Source organism: Salvelinus sp. IW2-2015, linkage group LG9 (genome assembly GCF_002910315.2).
Source record: "Salvelinus sp. IW2-2015 linkage group LG9, ASM291031v2, whole genome shotgun sequence".
Classification (NCBI taxonomy): Eukaryota; Metazoa; Chordata; class Actinopteri; order Salmoniformes; family Salmonidae; genus Salvelinus; species Salvelinus sp. IW2-2015.
Window position 1 is genome coordinate 11,508,504 of NC_036849.1, and position 27,936 is coordinate 11,536,439.

Below are 27,936 nucleotides of genomic sequence, written 5' to 3' on the forward strand. Positions count from 1 at the left end.
TGTAATAATATGTGTATACATGAACCCTCTTGAATTATCTTTCAATGAGTAAGTAGATTAATCCTCTCAGTACACAAATGTGTGCTATGCTTTGTTTTGTCAACTTCTCTTTGATCACGTAACCATAAAAGTACAAATTGACACCATCAATCACAACTATACACAAAATAAACACTCCTTTCAGTAGATGAGCCAACACTTTTATTTCACCAAAGCACACTCGAAAGTATGTATGCACCCACAAACTCTCTCTCTTTCTCTCCACCTCTCTCACTCACTGTTTCCCCTTACAGCAGCAGTTGCCATGGCGCCGGTGGGAGAGGTCATGGGGTCATGGGCAGTGTCAGTGTCGAAATCATTCTCTCCAGAGGTCGTTGTTTTCTCTCTGCTCTTCCTCCTCCTCTCCATCATCCTCCTCGCCCTCTGCACTATCTGTGGAAGGTCAGTGATAGATTCATTTGATAACATTCTTATTTTGTTCCATTATAGAAAGTATTTTACGCCTACAGATGTGGAATCTTAATTTGATCACCCTGTAGCAGGATAACTTTACTGCAATGCATGAAATGTAAAACGTGTAGTGTATTTCAGCTTAAAAAAGGCTTCTGAAGTTTGTAATTTTCACTTTGAAATTCCAGACTTGTTTTTCCCTACAAACATGTAAATTAATTATAATCCATTTAATAATTTACAATTCCTATAGCAGCAGGATTTTTTTCCTGTACTGTACAAGACCCTATATATGCTTACAGGAATGAGGTGTAGGTAAATGTATGAATGAAATGTGCATGGAGCTCAGTGCTCCAGGCTACAACTAGTTCATCCCTCCATACAGTACACCACGGCCTCAGGTTAAAATTCCAACTCTTTCTGAGATTCTAGAAGGCTTTGTCCCATCAACTGGGGCTAAGGAGAGAGTGGTTTTACATTTAAACCATGACTAGAAAAGTAATGTACCTGTTGTATATGTAGGAATACTAACAGTGGCCATAGATTACAAGCAACATCCGCATCGAGCTAAAGGCTAGAGCTGGCGTTTTCAAAAAGCGTGAGACTAATCCGGACGCTTATAAGAAATCCCGCTATGCCCTCAGACGAACCATCAAACAAGCAAAGCGTCAATACAGGATTAAGATTGAATCCTACTACACCTGCTCTGACGCTCTTCGGATGTGGCAGGGCTTGAAAACTATTACGGACTACAAAGGGAAACCCAGACGCGAGCTGCCCAGTGACGCGAGCCTACCAGACGAGTTAAATGCCTTTTATGCTGGCTTCGGGGCAAGCAACACTGAATCATACACGAGAGCACTAGCTGTTCTGGATGACTGTGTGACGCTCTCGGTAGCCAATGTGAACAAAACCTTTAAACAGATCAACATTCACAAAGCCGCTGGGCCAGACGGATTACCAGGACGTGTACTTAAAGCATGCGCGGACCAATTGTCAAGTGTCTTCACTGCCATTTTCAACCTCTTCCTGACCGAGTCTGTAATACCTACATGTTTCAAGCAGACCACCATAGTCCCTGTGCCCAAGGAAGCAAAGGTAACCTGCCTAAATTATTACCACCCCGTGGCACTCACGTCGGTAGCCATGAAGTGCTTTGAAAGGCTGATCATGGCTCACATTAACAGCATCCTCCCGGACACCCTAGACCCACTCCAATTCGCATACAGCCCCCAACAGATTCACAGATGACGCAATCTCAATCACACTCCACACTTCCCTTTTTCACCTGGACAAAAGGAACACGTATGTGAGAATGCTGTTCATTGACTACAGCTCAGCGTTCAACACCATAGTACCAACGAAGCTCATCACTAAGCTAAGGACTTTGGGACTAAATACCTCCCTATGCAACTGGACTTCATGACGGGCCGCCCCCAGGTGGAAAGAGTAGGCAACAACACGTCTGCCATGCTGATCCTTAACACGGGGCACCTCAGGGGTGTGTACTTAGTCCCCTCCTGTATTCCCTGTTCACCCACGACTGCGTGGCCAAACACGATTCCAACACCATCATTAAGTTTGCTGACAACACAACAGTGGTAGGCCTGATCACCGACAACGATGAGACGGCCTCTAGGGAGGAGGTCAGAGACCTGGCAGTGTGGTGCCAGGACAACAACCTCTCCCTCAATGTGAGCAAGACTAAGGAGCTGATCGTGGACTACAGGAAAAGGCGGGCCGAACAGGCTCCCATTTACATCGACGGGGCTGTAGTGGAGCGGGTCGAGAGTTTCAAGTTCCTTGGTGTCCACATCACCAAAAAACTATCATGGTTCAAACACACCAAGACAGTCGTGAAGAGGTCACGACAAAACCTTTTCCCCCTCAGGAGACTGAAAAGATTAGAAATGGGTCCCCAGATCCTCAAAAGGTTCTACAGCTGCACCATCGAGAGCATCCTGACCGGTTGCATCACCGCCTGGTATGGCAACTGCTCGGCATCTGACCGTAAGGCGCTGCAGAGGGTAGTGCGAACGGCCCAGTACATCACTGGGGCCAAGCTTCTTGCCATTCAGGACCTATATAATAGGTGGTGTCAGAGGAAAGCCCATAAAATGGTCAGAGACTCCAGTCACCAAAGTTATAGACCTTTTTTTCTGGTACCGAACGGCAAGCGGATACTTGAGCGCCAAGTCTAGGACCAAAAGGCTCCTCAACAGCTTCTACCCCCAAGCCATAAGACTGCTGAACAATTCATAAAATCGTCAACGGACAATTTACATTGACTCCCCTCCCTTTTGTACACTGCTGCTACTCGCTGTTTGTTTGTTACCTATGCATAGGTATGCATTGTTACTCACTTTGCCCCTACCTGCATGTACAGATTACCTTAACTAGCCTGTACCCCCGCACACTGACTTGGTACCGGTGCCACATGTATATAGCCTCGTTATTGTTATTCTTATTGTGTTACTTTTTATTATTACTTTTTATTTTAGTCTACTTGGTAAATATTTTCTCCTTCTTGAACTGCACTGTTGGTTAAGGGCTTGTAAGTAAGCATTTCATGTAAAGTCTACACTTGCTGTATTCGGCGCATGTGACAAATAAAGTTTGATTTGATTTTGATTTGAGTGTACTTATGGATCATTATCAATGTATGCTTGATCAATGTCATGATACTCTACACCTGAGACATTGTCTTTGAATGTCGTATTGTCTTTTGTCTTGTAGATACATATTTTGGTTATGATTGTCTCAAATGCACGCATGCGCACACACACACACACACATTCCAGTCAGACAGAACGTTCAGGTTTGGTGGCTTCGGGAATTCCTGTGGTATGAGGCATAGGACTCTCTCTTCCCCTCTCTCTACATTACGAAACGACACACTTCAAATAATGTACATAATGTATAGGCCGGCCCCACCGGTGAATCACTCAGATACTTCACTCTGTTTATCTTTCTTTTCCGAGCAACGGATGACTAGAAAAAGCTTAAACCAAGTTTATTCACCCACTGGGTGCTTCATCTACAGACACAAGTCACACAAGCATATACAGTACTTACGACTAGGAGTCCCCTCCTTGTATGTCCAAAATAAACACTCCTTTTCTGTTGTTTGGCAGAAACTCGGTCCGTGCCTCTTACTGGTATTGTCCTGGCCCTGCCTAAGTCTAGGACCCTCTTGGGCGTGGAATTGTGTATGAGATAGGACTTTGATCAGATGGTCTTTGAGGTGGCACCCTATGGCCCCCTCCCAGCAGTGTCTTCTCTCTTCAACTGTTGACCTTAAAGGCTTCCCGAGTGGTGCAGCGGCATAAGGCGTCACTACAGCCCTGGGTTCAATCCCAGGCTGTGTCACAGCCGGCTGTGACCGGGAGACCCATGAGGAGCGCACAATTGTCCCAGCGTCGTCCGGGTTAGGGGAGGGTTTAGCCGGCCTGGATTTCCATGTCCCATTATGCTCTAGCGACTCCTTGTGGCAGCTGGATGGTGTTTCCTCCTACATATTGGTGGCTGGCTTCCGGGTTAAGTGAGCAGTGTAGCTTGGCAGGGTAGTGTTTTGGAGGACGCATGGCTCTTGACCTTCGTCTCTCCCGAGTCCGAGTTCAAGTAAAATAAATCAATGTAGGCTACAGCAGAACAAAAATATGAGAATATATACAGTTGAAGTCGTAAGTTTGCGTACACCTTAGCCAAATACATTTAAACTCCGTTTTTCACAATTCCTGACATTTAATCCTTGTAAAAATTCCCTGTTTTAGGTCAGTTGGGATCCCCACTTTATTTTAAGAATGTGAAATGTCAGAATAATAGTAGAGAGAATGATTTATTTCAGCTTTTATTTCTTTCATCACATTCCCAGTGGGTCAGAAGTTTACATACACTCAATTAGTATTTGGTAGCATTGCCTTTAAATTGTTTATCTTGGGTCAAATGTTTTGGGTAGCCTTCCACAAGCTTCCCACAAGAAGTTGGGTGAATTTTGGCCCAATCCTCCTGACAGAGTCAGGTTTGTAGGCCTCCTTGTGTGCACACGCTTTTTCAGTTCTGCCCACAAATTTTCTATAGGATTGAGGTCAGGGCTTTGTGATGACCACTCCAATACCTTGACTTCGTTGTCCGTAAGCCATTTTGCCACAACTTTGGAAGTATGCTTGGGGTCATTGTCCATTTGGAAGACCAATTTGTGACTTCCTGACTGATGTCTTGAGATGTTGCTTCAATATATCCACATAATTTTCCTACCTCATGATGCCATCTATTTTGTGAAGTGCACCAGTCCCTACTGCAGCAAAGCACCCCCACAACATGATGCTGCCACCCCAGTGCTTCACGGTTGGGATGGTGTTCTTTGGCTTGCAAGCCTCCCCCTTTTTCCTCCAAACATAACGATGATCATTATGGCCAAACTGTTTTATTTTTGATTCCTCAGACCAGAGGACAATTCTCCAAAAAGTAAGATTTTTGTCCCCATGTGCATTTGCAAACCGTAGTCTGGATTTTTTATGGCGGTTTTGGAGCAGTGGCTTCTTCCTTGTTGAGCGGCCTTTCAGGTTATGTCGATATAGGACTCGTTTTACTGTGGATATAGATACATTTGTACCTGTTTCCTCCAGCATCTTCACAAGGTCTTTTGCTGTTGTTCTGGGATTGATTTGCACTTTTCGCACCAAAGTACGTTCATCTCTAGGAGACAGAACGCGTCTCCTTCCTGAGCGGTATGATGGCTGCATGGTCCCATGGTGTTTATACTTGCGTACTATTGTTTGTACAGATAAACGTGGTACCTTCAGGCATTTGGAAATTGCTCCCAAGGATGAACCAGACTTGTGGAAGTCAACAATTTTCTTCTGAGGTCTTGGCTGATTTCTTTTGATTTTCCCATGATGTCAAGCAAAGAAGCACTGAGGTTGAAGGTAGGCCTTGAAATACATCCACAGGTACACCTCCAATTGACTCAACTGATGTCAATTAACCTATCAGAAGCTTCTAAAGCCATGACATCATTTTCTGGAATTTTCCAAGCTGTTTAACTTCTCTGGGGCAGGGCGGCCAATAGCCAGGGAAAATACAGCGCGCCATATTCAAATAACATGATATAAAAATCAAACTTTCATTAAATCACACATGTAAGATACCAAATTAAAGCTACACTCGTTGTGAATCCAGCCAACATGTCAGATTTCAAAAAAGCTTTTCGGCGAAAGCATAAGATGCTATTATCTGATGATAGCACAAAAGTAAACAAAGAGAGAAGCATATTTCATCACTACAAGCACGACACAAAACGCAGAACTAAAATATAAATCATGCCTTACCTTTGACGAAATTATTTTGTTAGCACTCCAATATGTCCCATAAACATCACAAATGGTCCTTTTGTTCGATTAATTCCGTCAATATATATCCAAAATGTCAATTTATTTGGACCGTTTCATCCAGAAAAACACAGCTTCCAACTTTCGCCAAGTCACTACAAAATATATCAAAAGTTACATGTAAACTTTACCAAAACATTTCAAACTACTTTGGAAATACAACGTTAGGTATTTTTAAACGTTAATAATCGATCAATTTGAAGACGGGATGATCTGTGTTCAATACAAAAAGAAAACATACTGACGCAACTTTTTCGTAACGTGACTCTCTCAAAATATTTACTTCATGTGACCCTCATTTACGATAGCCCTACTTCTTCACTACACAAAGGAATAACCTCAACCGATTTCCAAGGACTGGTGACATCCAGTGGAAGCGGTAGGAACTGCAAGCAAGTCCATTAGAAATCTGGTGTCTCTAAAAAAACTAATTGAAAAGACAGTGACATCAAAAAAATACAAATTCTGAATGGTTTGTCCTCAGGGTTTTGCCTGCTACATAAGTTCTGTTATTCTCACAGACATGATTCAAACAGTTTTAGAAACTTCAGAGTGTTTTCTATCCAAATCTACTAATAATATGCATATCTTATATTCTGGGGATGAGTAGCAAGCAGTTGAATTTTGGCATGCTATTTTTCCCGAAAGTGAAAATGCTGCCCCCTGTCCTCAAGAAGTTTTAAAGGCAAAGTCAACTTAGTGTATGTAAACTTCTGACCCACTGGAATTGTGATAAAGTGAATTATAAGTGAAATAATCTGTCTGTCAACAATTGTTGGAAAAATTACTTGTGTAATGCACAAAGTAGATGTCCTAACCGACTTGCCAAAACTATAGTTTGTTAACAATACATTTGTGGAGTGGTTGAAAAACTAGTTTTAATGACTCCAACCTAAATGTATGTACATTTCCAACTTCAACTCTAGGCCTCCTGCAAATCTGGTAATATGAAGCACATATTCAGATTACAAACTTGTTCTGTGCTGTGAAGGCAAAGGAACTAACTATAGTTTGTTAACAATACATTTGTGGAGTGGTTGAAAAACTAGTTTTAATGACTCCAACCTAAATGTATGTACATTTCCAACTTCAACTCTAGGCCTCCTGCCAATCTGGTAATATGAAGCACATATTCAGATTACAAACTTGTTCTGTGCTGTGAAGGCAAAGGAACTAAAAAAAATCCTACCTTAGTTTTCAAAACTTCCCACAATGACTTTCCCCATGTCAAGTCCATTTAACTCCTGAGAGTCAACTTCTTGCTCAAAGCCATGAGCGGGCCTGTGACGTTTAGCCTTCTTCTAAGACTGTTCTGACTCTGGCTATAGTGCATATTTATTTATTATCTTAAAAAATTCTGAGGGTTCTCTTTTGCTAGTTTAAGTCCTCCAGTCATTTCTATACCGACGATCCCAACCTTTTTGCATGTTGTCCAGCCCACCTTTGACTTCTGCATGACAAGCCAGGGGTTATACGTTTGCTTGTTCTTGAACTGAAAACTGCACCTTCTCCGAGCACTTCATCGGTGTTTGATACACTGTCCCCCCCAGCTCCCCGTCTCCCTCTCCTGCTGAGTCTGACTCGCTAGTAGGCCTACTAGCTAGTGGAGGTGCCAGTGATGATGCTGAACTGGCAGGATTAGCAGAACTGCTAGCTAAGGCATTGCCATCAGGAAAAGTTTGCCCCTCACTCCTCTCCTCCAGCACTGACAGTTCTCCGGCTCATTCTGGGTTCGATTCACCATTTTTCTCAGGATTTTTTTACTTGAAAAATGTCAAACTCAATTGCCTTTTCTTATAAATGTTTTATTTGACTTTCCCACCATTCAAATTCAGTAGGTAGATGACTAGACTAGGCTATGTGATTATGTGGCTTTTTCTGGGTTCGATTCACCATTTTCTCTGGATTTTTGGACTTGAAAAATGTCAAACTCGATTGCCTTTTCCTATAAAAAATGTATTTGGCTTTCCCACGCCTCAAATTCAGTAGGAACATGACTAGACTAGGCAACTACCAAGACCTGTGTCAAGATCAGGTACTTACCCCACTGGCCCTCCCCATAACCTCTATGTACATATAATAGAGCAGGTCTGGAATCAGTGTGGCATGATAGGATGATTACAAAGAAGGATCACCGCGCTTCTACATGATGGTCTTTCTGGGGGGTGGGAGAAATAACGAGGGGGCAACTTGATTTAATACTGATCGCTTTTATTAGAATGTCTATAGTGTGAACAGTGACATAATTAATAAATCATGCCATGAGAGCTACCAGATCTGGGCAATAGGTGCCGGAACAAACAAAGTCAAATCTGAGAGGTGCCCTGTTCCGGCAGGATCCGGCTCAAATTAAGCACTGGACAAGACTGTAACTACCAATTGGATATCACGAAATTGGGGAGAAAAAGGAGTAAAAATACAAATAAGAAACATAATAAAAAACTGTTGACCTTATCTCGAGTTGAGTTCCAGATCCCTCATTGTCCTGGTTCCGCCGCAACAGGCCTTCCTGTTGGAACTGAGACTAGACTGTTGCTCTTTGCCTCCTTCCTTAGAAATATTAATATTCAGCAATAACATGGTTGAACAGAATATTAACTTTGTCTCACTCAGTAACTTACTTACCATACACAAAGTTCCTATTCACCCTTCATTGACCCCAACATATACAAACGTGATGGCGCCGACGGAGATGACAGCATCTCAACTAGCTCTTAGGAAACTTTGCAGTATTTTGTTGTTGATGTACTTTTTATTTTTACATTATTAGCTCTGGAAATGTTTTGAGGCATTACATACAGCTGGGAAGAACTATTGGATATTTGAGTGGCGGTAACTCATTAGTACTAGCAGCATTACAACCAGGAATACGACTTCCCTGGAGCAGATACTTTGTTCACTCTCCCCAGAGCAATTGAACTTATTCTAGAGGCCGATCCGAAAACATCGCCTGCGGAGGAGAGGCACTCAAGACAGCCTGCTGGTTTGATTTAGGAGGCGCGCACACCACCCACCGCTTCCAAGTATATTACTCGCTAATGCAAGGATTTCTTTCCAGAGAGACATCGGGGCCTGTAACATACTTTGTTTCACGGAAACATGGCTCTCTCGGGATACTCTGTCGGAGACGGTAAAGCCAACAGGATTCTCAGTACATTACGCAGACAGTAATAAATATCTCTCTGGGAAGCAGATGGGCGGAGGGGTGTGTTTCATGATTAACGACTCATGGTGTAATTATAGGAACATACAGGATCTCAAGTCATTTCGTGCACCCAACCATGAATACCTCACAATCAAATGCCGACCATATTATCTCCCAAGATAATTCTCCTCCGTCATTACCACGGACGTTTACATCCCTCCTCAAGCCGATACCATGACAGCCGTCAAATAACTTCACTGGACTTTATGCAAACTGGAAACCACATATCCTGAGGCTGCATTTATTGTAGCTGGGAATTTTAACCTCTAACGAGCCTCTACCCCGGGTCCGGGAGCACCCCCCATCCCCCCACACACTGATTAGCATAGCTAGCATAGCTTCACAAGTAGATAGTAGCATCTAAATATCATTAAATCACAAGTCCAAGACACCAGATGAAAGATACAGATCTTGTGAATAAAGCCACCATTTCAGATTTTTAAAATGTTTTACAGGGAAGACAAAATATGTAAATCTATTAGCTAACACGTTAGCAAAATACACCACTATTCTAACTCCATCAGTTTCTTACTCCTTCAGGTGCTATCACCAATTCGGCTCAACTAAGATTTGATAGCCAATAACCTATAAAAAAAACCATCAGATGACAGTCTGATAACATATTCATGTATAGGATAGTTTTGTTAGAAAAAAATGCATATTTCAGGTAGAAATCACAGTTTACAATTGCACCGACCATCACAAATCGACTAGAATTACTAGATAGAGCAACGTGTATGACCAATTTACTCATCATAAAACATTTCATAAAAATAGACAAAGCATAGCAATGGAAAGACCCAGTTCTTGTGATTTCAGACCATATTTCAGAATTTCTAAGCGTTTTTCAGCGAAAACACAATAAATCGATAAGTTAGCATACCACATGTGCAAACGTTACCAGAGCATCGATTCCAGCCAAAGAGCGCTATAACGTAATCACGCCAAAATATATAAAATTTTTCACTAACCTTCTCAGAATTCTTCCGATGACACTCCTGTAACATCATTTTACAACATACATATACAGTTTGTCGAAAAAGGTGCATATTTAGCCATACAAAAACCGTGGTTACACAATAAAAATACTAGGAAATCAAGCCTCCAAATTGTCTGACGTCATCTATCAGAGTATCTATTTAATTGAAAAGCTAATCATAATACTTGACTAAAAAATACAGGGTTGACAGGAATCGAAAGACAAATTAGTTCTTAATGCAACCGCTGATTTACATTTTTAAATGATCCTTACTTTTCAATACAGGGTTCGCCAAGTGAAGCTATACCAAACAAAAATGGCGAAATATGCGTTTAAAAATATTCGACAAAACACGATTTATCATATTAAATATTGCTTACTTTGAGCTGTTCTTCCATCAGATTCTTGGGCAATGTATCCTTTCTATGTTATAAACGTCTTTTGGTCGATAGATGTTCCTCTGTCCTTCGAAATGTCCACCACCAACGACCGACACCCCGAAACGTTTCCAAAGCTAAAAAGTGCACGACAAATAAATTACTCAGAAATCGCACTAAACGGAATATAAATTGCTATAAAACGGTTCAAATTAACTACATTATGATGTTTTTAAACAACTATAAACGATCTAAAACATGACCGGAAAATATTGCTGGTTAGACAACATATGGAACGAGGCAAGTCCGATGTCCTTCACGCTTCAGGCCGCGACGAGAAAGGGAGTCCCTATACATTTTGGTCTTTTATAATGGCTGTGAATGTCCCACGATCATTCAAAACGTGAATGACGTACAGACACCAGGAAGACGTAGCAGTGTCGTTCTTCATAGCATTCACTGTCGCCTTAAAAACAGACTCCAGATCAGGGGTAAAAATTTCTGAAATCTGAACCCTGTCATGAAAAGTGCTGTAGATATTGTTCTGTACCACTCAGAGACAAAATTCCAACTTCTATAGAAACTAGAAGGTGTTTTCTATCCAATAATAACAATAATATGCATATTGTACGATCAAGAATTTAGCACGAGGCAGTTTAATTTGGAGACCCAAATATGCTAATGCGGAACAGCACCCCCTATAGTTCCAAGAAGTTAACAAAGCAATTTGAGGACTAGGCTGCCGAAGTTCTATCAACATATCGACTGTACTACTTGCCCTGCTAAGACTCTGGACCATAGCTATTCAAACTTCCGGAATGCTTACAAGGCCCTCCCCCGCCCTCCTTTCGGCAAATCTGACCACGACTCCATCTTGCTCCTCCCTTACTATAGGCAGGAACTCAAACAGGAAGTACCCGTGCTAAGAACTATTCAACGCTGGTCTGACCAATCGGAATCCACGCTTCAGGATTGTTTTGATCACGTGGACTGGGATATGTTCTGGGTAGCTTGCGAAAATAATCTAGACGCATACACGGATACGGTGACTGAGTTTATAAGGAAGTGTATAGGAGATGTAGTACCCACTGTGACTACTAAAACCTACCCTAACCAGAGACCGACGTCTTGCTTCCCGACAGGCTAAACAAATTCTTTGGAAGCTTTGAGGATAACACAATGCCACCAACGTGGCCCGCTACCAAGGACTGTGGCCTCTCCTTCTCTGTGGCCGACGTGAGTAAAACATTTAAACGTTTTAACCCTCACAAGACTACGGCCCAGACGGCATTCCTAGCCGCGTTCTCAGAGCATGTGCAGACCAGCTGGCTGGTGTGTTTACGGGCATATTCAATCTTTTCCCTATCCCAGTCTGCTGTCCCCACATGCTTCAAGATGGCCACCATTGTTCCTGTACCGAAGAGGGTAACGGTAACTGAACTTAATGACTATCGCCCATAGCACTCACCTCTGTCATCATGAAGTGCTTTCAGAGACAAGGATCATATCACCTCTCCCTTACCTGCCACCCTAGACCCACTTTAGTTTGCTTACCGCCCCAATTGATCCACAGACGATGCAATCGCCATCACTCTGCACACTGCCCTATCCCATCAGGAAAAGAGGAATATCTATGTAAAATGCTGTTTATTGACTATAGCTCAGCATTCAACAACATAGTGCCCTCCAAGCTCATCATTAAGCTTGAGGCCCTGGGTCTGAACCCCACCCTGTGCAACCTGGTCCTGGACTTCCTGACGGGCCGCCCCCAGGTGGTGAAGGCAGGAAACATCACCTCCACTCTGCTGATCCTCAACACTGGGGCCCCACAAGGGTGCGTACTCAGCCCCCTCCTGTACTCCCTGTTCACCCATGACTGTGTGGCCGAGCACGCCTCCAACTCAATCATCAAGTTTGCAGACGACACAACAGTAGTGGGCTTGATTACCAACGATGACAAGACAGCCTACAGGGAGGAGGTGAGGGCTCTGTGGTGCCTGGAAAACAACCTCTCACTCAACATCAACAAAACAAAGGAGATGATCGTGGACTTCAGGAAACAGCAGAGGGTGCACTCTCTTATCTACATCGACGGGACCGCAGTGGAAAAGGTGGAAAGCTTCAAGTTCCTTGGCGTACACATCACTGACAAACTGGAATGGACCACCCACACAGACAGTGTGGTGAAGGCGCAACAGAGCCTATTCAACCTCAGGAGGCTAAAGAAATTTGGCTTGTCACCTAAAACCCTCACAAACTTTTACAGATGCACAATTGAAAGCATCCTGTCGGGCTGTATCACCACCTGGTATGGCAACTGCACCACCCGCAACCGCAAGGCTCTCCAGAGGGTGGTGCGTTCTGCCCAACGCATTTCCAGGGACAAACTACCTGCCCTCCAGGACACCTACACCACCCGATGTCACAGGAAGGCCAAAAAGATAATCAAGGACATCAACCACCACTGCCTGTTCACCCCGATATCATCCAGAAGGCGAGGTCAATACAGGTGCATCAAAGCTGGGACCGAGAGACTGAAAAATAGCTTCTACAGTGGGGCAAAAAAGTATTTAGTCAGCCACCAATTGTGCAAGTTCTCCCACTTAAAAAGATGAGAGAGGCCTGTAATTTTCATCATAGGTACACTTCAACTATGACAGACAAAATGAGGGAAAAAATCCAGAAAATCACATTGTAGGATTTTTAATGAATTTATTTGCAAATTATGGTGGAAAATAAGTATTTGGTCACCTACAAACAAGCAAGATTTCTAGCTCTCACAGACCTGTAACTTCTTCTTTAAGAGGCTCCTCTGTCCTCCACTCGTTACCTGTATTAATGGCACCTGTTTGAACTTGTTATCAGTATAAAAAGACACCTGTCCACAACCTCAAACAGTCACAGTCCAAACTCCACTATGACCAAGACCAAAGAGCTGTCAAAGGACACCAGAAACAAAATTGTAGACCTGCACCAGGCTGGGAAGCTGAATCTGCAATAGGTAAGCAGCTTGGTTTGAAGAAATCAACTTGTGGAGCAATTATTAGGAATGGAAGACATACAAGACCACTGATAATCTCCTCGATCTGGGGCTCCACGCAAGATCTCACCCCGTGGGGTCAAAATGATCACACAAAAAATCCCAGAACCACACGAGGACCTAGTGAATGACCTGCAAGAGCCGGGACCAAAGTAACAAGCCTACCATCAGTAACACACTACGCCGCCAGGGACTCAAATCCTGCAGTGCCAGACGTGTCCCCCTGCTTAGCCAGTACATGTCCAGGCCCGTCTGAAGTTTGCTAGAGAGCATTGGGATGATCCAGAAGAAGATTGGGAGAATGTCATATGGTCAGATGAAACACAAAATAGAACTTTTTGGTAAAAACTCAACTCGTCGTGTTTGAGGAACAAAGAATGCTGAGTTGCATCCAAAGAACACCATACCTACTGTGAAGCATGGGGGTGGAAACATATGCTTTGGGGCTGTTTTTCTGCAAAGGGACCAGGACGACTGATCCGTGTAAAGGAAGAATGAATGGGGCCATGTATCGTGAGATTTGAGTGAAAACCTCCTTCCATCAGCAAGGGCATTGAAGATGAAACGTGGCTGGGTCTTTCAGCATGACAATGATCCAACACACCGCCCGGGCAACGAAGGAGTGGCTTCGTAAGAAGCATTTCAAGGTCCTGGAGTGGCCTAGCCAGTCTCTAGATCTCAACCCCATAGAAAATCTTTGGGGGGAGTTGAAAAAGTCCGTGTTGCCACAGCACAGCCCAAAACATCACTGCTCTAGAGGAGATCTGCATGGAGGAATGGCCAAAATACCAGCAACAGTGTGTGAAAACCTTGTGAAGACTTACAGAAAACGTTTGACCTCTGTCATTGCCAACAAAGGGTATATAACAAATATTGAGAAACTTTTGTTATTGACCAAATACTTATTTTCCACCATAATTTGCAAATAGATTCATAAAAAATCCTACAATGTGATTTTCTGGATTTTTTTTTCTCATTTTGTCTGTCATAGTTGAAGTGTCCTATGATGAAAATAACAGGCCTCTCTCATCTTTTTAAGTGGGAAACTTGCACAATTGGTGGCTGACTAAATACTTTTTTGCCCCACTGTATATCAAGGCCATCAGACTGTTAAACAGCCAATACTAGCACATTAGAGGCTGCTGCCTATAGGCATAGACTAGAAATCACTGGCCACTTTAAGGAATAGAACAGTAGTCACTTTAATAATGTTTACATATCTGGCGTTACTCATCTCATATGTATATACTGTTTTCTATACTTCTATGGTATCTTAGTCACTTAATAATGTTTACATATCTTGCATTGCTCATCTCATATGTATATACTGGTATTCTATACTATTCTACTGTATCTTAGTCCATTCTGCTCTGACATCGCTCGTCCATATATGTATATAGTCTTAATTAATTATTTGTGTGTATTGGGTATATGTTGTGTAATTTGTTAGATATTACTTGTTAGATATTACAGCACTGTCAGAGCAAGAAGCGCAAATATTTCGCTATCCACCGTAACATCTGCTATTTTATTTTATTTTTATTTCACTTTATTTAACCAGGTAGGCTAGTTGAGAACAAGTTCTCATTTGCAACTGCGACCTGGCCAAGATAAGCATAGCAGTGTGAACAGACAACACAGAGTTACACATGGAGTAAACAATAAACAAGTCAATAACATGGTAGAAAAAAAATAGAATCTATATACAATGTGTGCAAAAGGCATGAGGTAGGCAATAAATCGAATAATTACAATTTAGCAGATTAACACTGGAGTGATAAATCATCAGATGATCATGTGCAAGAAGAGATACTGGTGTGCAAAAGAGCAGAAAAGTAAATAAATAAAAGCAGTATGGGGGGTGAGGTAGGTAAATTGGGTGGGTAGTTTACAGATGGACTATGTACAGCTGCAGCGATCGGTTAGCTGCTCGGATAGCAGATTTTTAAAGTTGTTGAGGGAGATAAAAGTCTCCAACTTCAGAGATTTTTGCAATTCGTTCCAGTCGCAGGCAGCAGAGAACTGGAAGGAAAGGCGTCCATGAGGTTTGGCTTTAGGGATGATCAGTGAGATACACCTGCTGGAGCGCGTGCTGCGGGTGGGTGTAGCCATCGTGACCAGTGAACTGAGATAAGGCGGCACTTTACCTAGCATAGCCTTGTAGATGACCCTGGAGCCAGTGGGTCTGACGACGAACATGTAGCGAGGGCCAGCCGACTAGGGCATACAGGTCCGCAGTGGTGGGTCGTATAAGGTGCTTTAGTAACAAAACGAATGGCACTGTGATAAACTGCATCCAGTTTGCTGAGTAGAGTATTGGAAGCTATTTTGTAGATGACATCGCCGAAGTCGAGGATCGGTAGGATAGTCAGTTTTACTAGGGTACGTTTGGCGGCGTGAGTGAAGGAGGCTTGTTGCGGAATAGAAAGCCGATTCTTGATTTGATTTTGATTGGAGATGTTTGATATGGTCTGGAAGGAGAGTTTGCAGTCTAGCCAGACACCTGGTACTTATAGATGTCCACATATTCTGTCGGAACCGTCCAGGTGGTGATGCTAGTCGGGCGTGCGGGTGCAGGCAGCGAACGGTTGAAAGCATGCATTTGGTTTTACTAGCGTTTAAGAGCAGTGGAGGCCACGGAAGGAGTGTTGTATGGCATTGAAGCTCGTTTGGAGGTTAGATAGCACAGTGTCCAAGGAGGGCCGGAAGTATATAGAATGGTGTCGTCTGCGTAGAGGTGGATCAGGGAATCGCCCGCAGCAAGAGCAACATCATTGATGTTACAGAGAAAAGAGTCGGGCCGAGAATTGCAACCCTGTGGTACCCCCATAGAGACTGCCAGAGGACCGGACAACATGCCCTCCGATTTGACACACTGAACTCTGTCTGCAAAGTAGTTGGTGAACCAGGCAAGGCAGTCATTAGATCACGTGTATGTGACCAATAAAATGTGATTTGTTTTGACATGTACATTTCTTATATGTGTAAAGTAATCAATAGGTTCTGGTATGGTAACATGAATAAGTATATTTCAAGCCAGAATCCAACACCTTCAAATAGTGATTTGATAGCGCCAAAGTGCGAGTGCAAAAGTTCAAACACAGACTAATATATCATGAACACACCTTTAAATACAGGTCTGTTATCAGCAAATAATCACTTTATATACTGTTTATAGATACTGTTGCTGATATGCATTAGTTAATGGTGAACCACATTTATTGTTTGTGCACTTGATTCTAAAAGTAAATACTTTTTCATGCATTGTTGAATATTGGGGAGTGTACCAAATTCTTTGAAATTCTGTAAGCATCAGTAGATATCGGTTGTACTTGTTCGGATTCTCTAGTTTGTGCTGTGTTCCACAGGCAATCCTTTGAGCTCCAGGACGGTGGTGGGCGGGTGGAGAGAACCCAGTCACAGCTGATGAGAGTGGTGAGAGACAAAACAAGCAACAACAATGACGACAGCTATGTCCTGACCAGGGTTACACAGAAGTCAGTAAGAGAGGAGGTAGGGAGATACGGAGGAAGGGAGGAAGCAAGGAAGTTGTAGAAGGGATCAAAGGGTTGAAGAGAGAAGGGAGGGAGGGATGCAGTGGATGGAATCCTTTTGAGAGTACTTTGTCCTGAGACCAATGACAGCAAAATGGTGAACCCAGTATACTGTGATGTCATTACCTGAGTGTTTTTGATTGACAGGTAAAGTTGGAGAACACCCTGGCCGCCAGGGAGAACCCCATGATCAGTGACATCAGAAAAAACGAGAGAGGTGGGAAACCAAACTGTTACACCTCTGTGTTTATAGTTTCAGCCGTAAGCGAGGCTACCTCTAGATCTGCTAGAAGGGTTGTCTTACAGTGTGTGTTCTGTTTTCATCTCCTCCCTGGTTAGATTTCAGTCCCATACCTGAAGACAGTGTCCCAGAGCAGCTTCCTGCTGAGCAGGATGGCATCAGGATCAAACCCTGGAGGAGCCACAGGGTGGCGCCAGATCAGCAAGGTACTGCCTTCATCACTCTCTCTGTATCCCCCTACGCATTTCTCCCATGTGTCTTTCACACAAGTTTGGTGAGTAGTGGGTAAGTATTACAGGTTTGTTTTCATGTCCTGCAGGTGATTCTCTAGGTGCCTTGCAGATTTCCAACGGAACCCCTGTGGCCATGACGACTATATCTCCTTCCCCTCCCACCACCGTCGACATCGGTAGGCTACCTCAAATCACCTATGTGCACTTCTCAAACGATCAACCAATCAATCAAATGTATTTATAAAGCCCTTTTTACATCAGCCGATGTCACAAAGTGCTGAACAGGAGCCCAGCCTAAACCCCCAAACAGCAAGCAATGCAGATGTAGAAGCACGGTGGTTAGGAAAAAAGGCAGGAACCTAGGAAGAAACCCAGAGAGGAACCAGGCTCTGAGGGGTGGCCAGTCCTCTTCTGGGTGTGCCGGGTGGAGATTATAACAGTACATGGCCAAGATGTTCAAACGTTCATAGATGACCAGCAGGGTCGAATAATAATAATCACAGGGGTTGTAGAGGGTGCAACAGGTCAGCACCCCAGGAGTAAATGTCAGTTGGCTTTTCATAGCCGATCATTCAGAGTTAGAGACAGCAGGTGCGGTAGAGAGAGAGTCGAAAACAGCAGAAGGTAGCACATCCGGTGAACAGGTCAGGGTTCCATAGCCACAGGCAGAAACTAATGGGGCTCAATCTCTCTTTGGCTAAGCTTCAGGTTAAGTGACTCTCCTCTATTATTTTCTTATTTTCTCACCTTGTAGGTGACCTGAGGGAGGTCCTGAACTTCACACCCGAGCTCCACTCTATACCAGCCCCTATATCCATGGTGGAAGATGACAGCATCCTCGAGTCCGTACCCCCACCTGTCTATTCAGGGGACACCCTGGACACCCCCATCATGAATGTTCACCACACCCTGGTGCTGGATGCCCCCATCGTGGATTCCCTCAACATGGACAGCCTTGCATCTGTGGATGCCCCCATTGTGAACAGCCTTGAACCTGTCGATATCCCCATTGTGAATGACACTGACCCCCTCAATATCCCCATCGTGAACGACCTTGACCTCCTGGAGACCGCTGCAGAATTCAGCTCCAACTTTATCGTTCAGCTTGAAGAAGAGGGTCAGGTGGAGGTTGAGGACCAGGGGCATTCCCTGGGGGTCCGACCCCAGCACACCTATGAGATCTTTGGGGAGCTCACACCTGATGAACCCTCTGTGGAAGTGGACCTGACAACCCCAGGCTATCAAACCATAGCTGACCTGGTCCACGAATCAACCACACAGCCTAACGATGACTCACCCATGGTCACAATGCCATCGGACCTGGCAAGCCCAGACTATGAGACCATAGCTGAACTGGTCCAGAAATTGAGCGCAACCACACTGCCTGACAATGAGCCAATAAAAACTACAGGCACAGACCCGGGGGAAGAGCTTGACCTGACAAGCCCTCTCTCATTGGTGGAGGAGGTAGAGGATGGTTTGAGTGACAGGGGGTGGAATCCAATGTACGCCAGGGTGAGCAGGAAGCTTAGTAAGTGCCCTACCCCACCCCCTGTGCCTCCGCCAGAGGACGAGGAAGAGGAGGAATCTTTACCTCCATTACCGGAAAGAAGTGGAGAGATGGAGGAATCATAGAATATCCCTTCAGACTTTTAAAAAGCACTGCAAATGTGTGTTATGTACTCAATGCTATTTGTATTTATATGCAGTGCTTTCGGAAAGTATTCAGACCCCTTGACTTTTTCAACATTTTGTTACATTACAGCTTTATTCTAAAATGGATTAAATAGTTTTCCCCCCCTCCTCAATCTCCACACAATACCCCATAATGACAAAGCAAAATCAGGTTTGTAGAAATGTTTGTAAATGTATTAAAAATAAAAAACAGATATCACAGTTACATAAGTCTTCAGACTCTTTACTTAGTACTTTGTTGAAGCACCTTTGGCAGTGATTACAGCCTCGAGTCTTCTTGGGTATGAAGCTACAAGCTTGGCACACCTGTATTTGGGAAGTTCCTCCGATTCTTCTCTGCAGATCCTCTCAAGCTCTGTCAGGTTAGATTGGGAGCATCGCTGCACAGCTATTTTCAGGTCTCTCCAGAGATGTTCAATCGGGTTCAAGTCCGGACTCTGGCTGGGCCACTCAAGCACATTCGGAGACTTGTCCCAAAGCCACATCTGCGTTGTCTTGGCTGTGTGCTTAGGGTCGTTGTCCTGTTGGAAGGTGAACCTTCGCCCCAGTCTGAGGACCTGAGCACTCTGGAGCAGGTTTTTTATCAAGGATCGTTATGTACTTTTCTCCGTTCATCATTCCCTCGATCCTGACTAGTCTCCCAGTCCCTGCAGCTGAAAAACATCCTCAAGGTATGATGCTACCAGCACCATGCTTCACCATAGGGATGGTGCCGGGTTTCCTCCAGATGTGACGCTTGGCATTCAGGCCAAAGAGCTCAATCTTGGTTTCATCAGACCAGAGAATCTTGTTTCTCATAGTCTGAGAGTCCTTTAGGTGCTTTTTGGCAAACTCCAAGTGGGCTGTCATGTGCCTTTTACTGAGGAGTGGCTTCCGTCTGGCCACTCTACCATAATAGCCTCATTGGTGATGTGCTGCAGAGATGGTTGTCCTTCTGGAAGGTTCTCCCATCTTCACAGAGGAACTATGGAACTCTGTCAGTGACCATCGGGTTCTTGGTCACCTCCCTGACCAAGGCCCTTCTCCCCGATTGTTCAGTTTGGCTGGGCGGCCAGCTCTAGGAAGAGTCTTGGTGGTTCCAAACTTCTTCCATTTAAGAATGATGGAGGCCACTGTGTTCTTAGGGACGTTCAATGGTGCAGAAATGTTTTGGTACCCTTCTACAGATCTGCCTCGACACAATCCTGTCTCGGAGCTCTATGGACAATTCCTTCGACCTCATGGCTTGGTTTTTTCTCTGACACGCACTGTCAACTGTGGGACCTTATATAGACAGGTGTGTGCTTTTCTAAATTATGTCCAATCAATTGAATTTACCACAGGTGTACTCCAATTAATTTGCAGAAACAAGGATGATCAATGGAAACAGGATGCACCTGAGCTCAATTTTGAGTCTCATATTAAATGGTCTATATCTTTATGTAAATAAGGTATTTTTTGTGTGTTTTTTTACATTTGCAAAAACGTCTAAAAATCTGTTTCGTTTTGTCATTATGTGGTATTGTGTGCAGATTGATAAGGATTTTTTTTTTTAAATACATTTTGGAATAAGGCTGTAACGTAACAAAATGTGGAAATAGTCAAGGGATCTGAATACTTTCCGAATGCACTGTATACTCAACTATCTGTGCCTTATTTCTAGACTTATAATATATCTGATGATGAGGGTAAGGGTTGTAACCAGTCCAAATAGAAAGTAACACTTCCCCATCTAATATACTCTTATATGAGACAGGTATCTCACTATCCTCTCCTCCTTCCAAGTAATTTCATTGGTTTTGCAAACGCTGTTCCAACTCAATGCCATGCTATGCATTCCATAACGAACCCCGAGCCAGAATAGAACTGGGTCCCTGTAACGGTGCTCTAGCTCTTCCTCCTCCTCGGACGAGGAGAGGAGAGAAGGATCGGAGGACCAATACGCAGCGAGGTATGATGACATAATGAATTTATTAAATTAAAGACGAAACACGAAGAACACTTGAATAACTTACAAAATAAGAAAACGACGTAGACGAAACCTGAACATGGAACTTACATAAAGACACGAAAGAACTCACGAACAGGAACAGACTACATAAAACGAACAAACCGAAAACAGTCCCGTGTGGTGCACAGATACAGACACGGAAGACAATCACCCACAAACAAACAGTGTGAAACGCCTACCTTTATATGGTTCTCAATCAGAGGAAAACGTCAAACACCTGTCCCTGATTGAGAACCATATAAGGCTAATTACCAACAACCTAAACATAGAAACACAAAACATAGAATGCCCACCCCAACTCACGCCCTGACCAACTAAACACATACAAAAATAACATAAAACAGGTCAGGAACGTGACAGTCCCTTAACATGTGCCAGAGTAGGCTGTTCCCCTGCTCAGATGTTGCATGCATCAACCAATGGTTGCGTGCCACGTCAACGACTGTGTCATCGACTAATAGATTGCTATAACATATGATGTGGTTTGCTAATACGTTAAATACCTACCCGGGTATTCTAAGATCTGGCAGGCATCAGCAACACCTAGGCAAAAGAATGCACCCTTTATGTTTGTATGTACTAACACTTTACAGCGTGACATGGCAATTACACAATTATAAATCTAGGAGTTTTTGTTTCTTTGAGATTCATTCAACTGGGTCAACTAAGACTCTCTCTCTAGAATTACAAACGTAATACTATAATGACTATACTGGTGCATTCTTAATAAATCATGCATGTATATTAAGAAATTAAATTGACATCAACACAATATAATAGCCATAGCTAGTTCATTTATTTATTCAAAGCTTTCCATGTGAGAGGTATAATAAATCATTGAAATGTTTTTACTTTTTTTATTTAACTAGGCAAGTCAGTTAATAAAGATCAAATTCTTATTTACAATGACGGCCTACCCCAGCCAAACCCTAACAATGCTGGGCCAATTGTGCACCGCCCTATGGGACTCCCAATCACAGCTGATTGTGATACAGCCTGGAATCAAACCAGGGTCTGTAGTGATGCTTTTAGCACTGAGATGCAGTGCCTTAGACAGCTGCACCACTCGGGAGTTCATCCTACTTGGGATTTATGGACTATGTAAATCTGTGCTGTAAAATGTTAATTTTCATTATTAGAACATATAAGCAGATTGAAATACAAGAGGACAGATGTAATAAACAGAATTTAGTACAGCCTGTTGGCCATCATTTACTATGAAATACTACATTGCAAATCTCTACCTCATTAATTCCCTCAAACATTGAGGGAGTGAATGTCATAATCTGAAATTAAGCCACTTTGGAAATATCACATTTTACATTTACATTACATTTAAGTCATTTAGCAGACGCTCTTATCCAGAGCGACTTACAAATTGGTGCATTCACCTCATTTTGGAAGGGACATAGCGAAATTCAACACATATATCAGTGTTCCAATTCAATATATTGCGTGTAAATGGGTATGTGTGCAGATGCAATTCCTGTATCTCACCACAGTGGGGTAGTAGAACTGAAGATCTGTGACTGGATTTCTCTCTTTCAGTGGAAAGGGAGTTGCCAAAAAAGGGGCCACATTGAGCTCCTCTAAAATCCTGCTGCCGATGCATCACGTGAGGCAGGTGGGGCGGAGCGCCACTAATATCCAAGAGATTTGCATGCAAATCTGTTATTTCCTGTCACAACAATATATCATTCCCGAACTGTAACTGTACAATAGGATGAAGCGAAGCAATAGTGCTATAAATGTTGCATATTATTTTAACCGGGTTATTTTGTAACAGGCAGGCAGACATGCTAAGTGTTATTATATTGCAGAGCGATGACTAGCTAGTTTACTCCATAACAGTGTAGTCGACTACAGTGGCCTTCTGTGCAAAGAGCTAAAGATATGGGAAGTAGCCATACACTGATCATAACCCAAATGTTATAAAGTTTGTGTATATGTGGCTCAAAGCTCATTTCTGGGATTGGTTATAAGTGCATTCAATGTGTTGCCAGTGTAGTGTACTGGTTTCGATGCATATGAGCTTTGTTGATTGAGTTTGGCCAGTCAATATTTGAATTTTAAAATCACCACCGCTGCTGTACATTCCTTCTGAGGAAGGGTGGAAAGACCGCAGGAACTGTGGTCAGGAAATGAAACATAAATACACAAACCTAGCACATACCTTTCAAAAGTAGGCATGGAGAGAAAAATATGCCTTTCCTTCTCCTAGTATAGCATGCCCATAAGCCTTGTGGAAATGAGTGCAACGTCCTTCAGCTGTTTTACTCTACCGTTATGCAACAGTAAGAATACAAAACCACAAGTACATTGCTCAATGACAAATATTTATAAGACTGTGGAAAGAATTGTTTCTTCAGCATTTTTGTGGTCCGATTTGATGTTGAATTCCACTGTGAAATTGATGGTTCTGTCTATTAGCCATTGACAGACATAACCATGGAGATAATTCATAGTTTAGTAGATTAGTTGGTGGTGGGTGGTGGGTGGTGGGTGCCCTGCATGGTGCTGCAAATGCAGTATTGTTTTTCAACTGACTGATACAGCACCTATCATCAATTCATAAAAATAAAAAATAAACTCTTTGGTTCAAAAGTTATCCTGCCATTTTAGACTTTAAAACGGCAATATGTAAATTTTGGGGCGACCCGACCAAATTCACATAGAAATTTGTGTCATAGATCTGTCATTGTCATCGAAAGCAAGTCTAAGGAGTGGTAGATCTGTTCTATGTGCTCCAATTCTATGCTTCCCGTTCTTTAGTTTAGTTTTTGCGTCTTTTCCTTGCGGTTTTGTACACCAGCTTCAAACAGCTGAAAATACTATATTTTTGGTTATCGAAAATATATTTCACAGCGATTTAGATGGTGCAATGATTCCTTACACTAAACTTGCTTGTTTTGACACATAAACTGATATTAGGCGAACTATTCGAATTTTAGCAACATAGTACATCTTTAAAATGAGCAATGTGAGCACTTTCTCCAAAAGTGAATGCAGGAAATGTGAGCAGGTTGCCACCAGTCTCTCCTGTGGGGTCAACTAAACTCTCTCTCTATGGTCTCCATCAGGTCCACTTCTGATCCATCATATAGGATGACGGGCATGGAAAGAGAGGGGCCGTGGCTATCGTCAGGGACTCTGGGAAGGAACAGAGAGATATGTCAGAAATTGTTATAACAAGAAATTGACTCGCAGAGAGAGTTTCAGAAATGGGCCTAGATTAAAGCAATAGTTTTATAGATGTGATGCGTAATGGATACAGTCAGTGTGTAATGTGCACCATAGAGGCAATATAGCCTAGGCCTATTTCACAATAACTTCTAAGTGTAATTCAATATTTAATCATCATCTTTTTTTTATAGCATATTCTCATGTTTAAAAGTATCTTAATAAATTAGCCACAATAAAGCAGTTTGCAAGTGTTTTGCTGACATGTAACTAATCTGATCTGCCCAAAGGTTTGGTATTTTGTTATGCTCAAGGTGAATTTGATCTTGCCCGATCGGCAGTTACTCACGAGTCTGATTCTGAGCGAGGCACTGACTCCACACAAGTCCCCTTTGTCAAGAAGTCCTGTTGAGAGTTTTGACAATAGAGTTGTCAGAGAACACCATACAGTCCCTTCAGAAAGTATTCACACCCCTTGACTTTTTCCACATTTTGTTGTGTTACAGCCTCAAATTAGAATGGATAACATTTAGATTTTGTTTCACTGATCTACACACAATACCCCATAATGTTGAAGTGGAATTATGTTTTTAGAAATGTTTACAAATGAATAAAAAATGAATAGCTGAAATGTCTTGAGTCTATAAGTATTCAATCCTTTTGTTACAGCAAGGCTAGATAAGTTCAGGAGTAAAAATGTGCTTAAAGGTACAATATGCAGAAATTGCTCTGCCATATCCTGGTTGCTATGTGTAGTGTAGAGAAATATTGTGCCATCTAAACCGCTGTGAAATATATTTTCAATAATCAAAAATATTGTCTTTTCAGCTAGTGTACAAAACTGCAAGTAAAAGACGCAAAAACTAAACTTAAGAATGGGAAGAATAGAAATAGCACACACAGAACAGATCTACCGCTTAATAAACTTGTTTTCAATGAGAATGACAGATCCATAACACACTTTCTATGTGAATTTGGTCGGGTCGCCCAAAAAGTTACATATTTCAGCTTTAACAAGTCACATAATAAGTTGTATTGACTCACTCTGTGTGCATTAATAGTGTTTAACATGATTTTTAAATGACTACCTCATCTCTGTACCCCACACATATGTAATGTCCCTACGTCGACTGGTGAATTTCAAGCACAGATTCAACCACAAAGATCAAGGAGGTTTTCCTATGGTTCGCAAAGAAGGACACCTTTTTGGTAGATGGGTAAAAAAAAAATCTGACTTTGAATATCCCTTTCAGCATGATGCAGTTATTAATTTTACACTTTGGATGGTGTATCCATACACCCAGTCACCGCAAAGATACAGGCACCATTCCTAAAGAGAAAGGAAACCGCTCAGGGATTTCACCATGAGGCCAATATCGATTTTAAAACAGTTACAGAGTTTAATGGCTGTGATAGTAGATAACTGAGGATGGATCAACAACATTGTAGCTCATCCACAATACTAACATAAATTACAGAATGAAAAGAAGGAAGCCTGTACATAATACAAATTATTCAAATGTTGCATCCTGTTTGCAATAAGGCACTAAAGTCATACTGCACAACATTTGGCAAAGTTGTGTACTTTTTGTCCTGAATACAAAGTGTTATATTTGGGGCAAATCCAATCCAACACATCACTGAGTACCACTCTTCATATTTTCAAGAATTGTGGTGCCTGCATCATGTTATGAGTATGCTTGTCATCGGCAAGAACTACGAAGTTTCTAGGATAAAAAGAAACGGAATAGAGCTAAGCACAGGCAAAATCAGAGGAAAACCTGGTTCAGTCTGCTTTCCAACAGACACTGGGAGACAAATTCACTGTTCAGCAGGACAATAACCTAAAACACAAGGCCAAATATACACTGGAGTTGTTTACCAAGACGACATTGAATGTTCCTGAATGGCCTAGCTACAGTTTTGACTTAAATCGGCTTGGAAATCTATGGCAATACTTGAAAAAAATATATATATTTTTGTTGTTGTTTATTTCACCTTTATTTAACCAGGTAGACTAGTTGAGAACAAGTTCTCATTTACAACTGCGACCTGGCCAAGATAAAGCAAAGCAGTGCAACAAAAACAACAACACAGAGTTACACATGGGATAAAAAAACTTACAGTCAATAACACAATAGAAAATCTGTATACAGTGTGTGCAAATGAAGTAAGGAGGCAAGGCAATAAATAGGCCATAGTGGCAAAGTAATTACAAAACATGTCTGTCTAGCAATGATCAACAACCAACTTGACAGAGCTTGACATATTTTTTAAAGAAAGATTTGTCAATATTGTTCAATCCAGGTGTGCAAAGTTCTTCGAGATTTACCCAGAAGGACTCACAGCTGTAATCGCTGCCAAATATGATTGTAACATGTATTGACTCAGGGGGTTGAATACTTATCTAATCAAACTATATTAGATTATATTTTCTATTAATTAAAAATAAAAACATTTCTTCCACTTTGACATTACAGAGAATTTTCTGTAGATCATTCACACAAAAAATGACAATTGAATCCATTTTAATCCCACTTTGTAACACAACAACATTTGTCAAGGGGTGTGAATACTTTCTGAAAGCACTGTATATGGTTTGCAGAAAACTTTACAATAAAAAAATGTAATCAGTTACGAATGCCATTGGTTAAGTAGTTTTAACATGTTATATAACAGGAAATAATAAATCAAATGCTGTCAATTTGATTATGCTCGTCCATCACCACTAATGAGAATGAGCTAAAATAATATTCTTACATTTTCCTGAGTGGCGCTTGGGAACTGAATGTGTGTATCTTTGGAAAAGTGGTGAAAGACATGCTTGTCCTTGTTGATGACTTCAACAGAACCGTTATATGGACAATGTGCCCCCGTCCCTTCCGACAACTCACAACTCTGCAAGTGAGGGGTTGAATTGAAATCGCTTTCATTGTGGACCCGTCTGGAATTACAGAATCCATACGTGTCTGACCCGATTAAAAGCGTCTTTGCAAAAGTTTTCCTTTTGGAACGCAATTCCCGATTGTCATATTCCTCTAGAACCTGGTCCAGTTCCACATCAACGTCATAATCCTCTACTGAAAATTCCGAGTCGTGTCCTTCACTGTGGCAGTCTAGTTGTTGCGCTATGTTTCGTGACTGATTGAAGTTCGTCAATTTGGGTATCTTCAATGGTTTGAACAAGTGACTTTCCTCTTTCGAAACATGGACTGTGTTGTCATCTCTTTTGAATGCGTTTATCTCGTTGACACTCGCAGGTGCAACCTTCTTTCCACAACTACTACCGCTACCCATGTTGTTGTTGTCCCTTGGCACCAGGCTGTAAAAATGTACGAGGCACAGCAAAGGCACGCTCCCATTGCCAGTTCCCTTGGCCCCCCACCAAGTAATCCAAGAACTCAGAAGTTAGGTGAAAAATTAACTTGCCTCCACTCAATAGATCACCAAAAAATGTGGTTCACTTACGCACTCGGGGGAAAGCGGTCCTTCTGCCTGTGGCGCAATGGAATCATACAAACACAAATAAAAAGTGTGGAATAATTTGATTCAATCTAGACGTCTACCGGTAGCTTGCAAAACGCAGTCAAGCCATCCGCGCT

At 42.4% G+C, this 27,936-nt stretch overlaps 2 protein-coding genes across 3 annotated transcripts; one reads left to right on the forward strand and one right to left on the reverse strand.

Annotated features, from left to right (window-relative positions):
- The first annotated feature begins 304 nt into the window (after positions 1-304).
- LOC111968571 (uncharacterized) lies at positions 305-22,350 on the forward strand. 2 transcript variants are annotated; one of them, XM_023994234.2, is made up of 6 exons: positions 305-441; positions 16,810-16,954; positions 17,143-17,212; positions 17,335-17,442; positions 17,556-17,645; positions 18,224-22,350. In XM_023994234.2, exons 1-6 carry the CDS (start codon positions 305-307, stop codon positions 19,102-19,104), a joined length of 1,431 nt encoding a protein of 476 aa, XP_023850002.1. In that variant the 3' UTR covers positions 19,105-22,350. The 2 variants fall into 2 exon arrangements, with proteins under 2 accessions (XP_023850002.1, XP_023850003.1); XM_023994235.2 differs by having other exon boundaries at positions 16,810-16,876.
- On the reverse strand, positions 21,929-27,936 carry LOC111968572 (uncharacterized). The gene is made up of 3 exons (XM_023994237.3): positions 27,095-27,936; positions 24,684-24,739; positions 21,929-24,304 (listed from the first exon to the last, which is right to left on the reverse strand). The coding sequence occupies exons 1-3, from the start codon at positions 27,629-27,631 to the stop codon at positions 24,202-24,204; spliced, it is 696 nt and encodes a 231-aa protein (XP_023850005.1). The 5' UTR covers positions 27,632-27,936; the 3' UTR covers positions 21,929-24,201.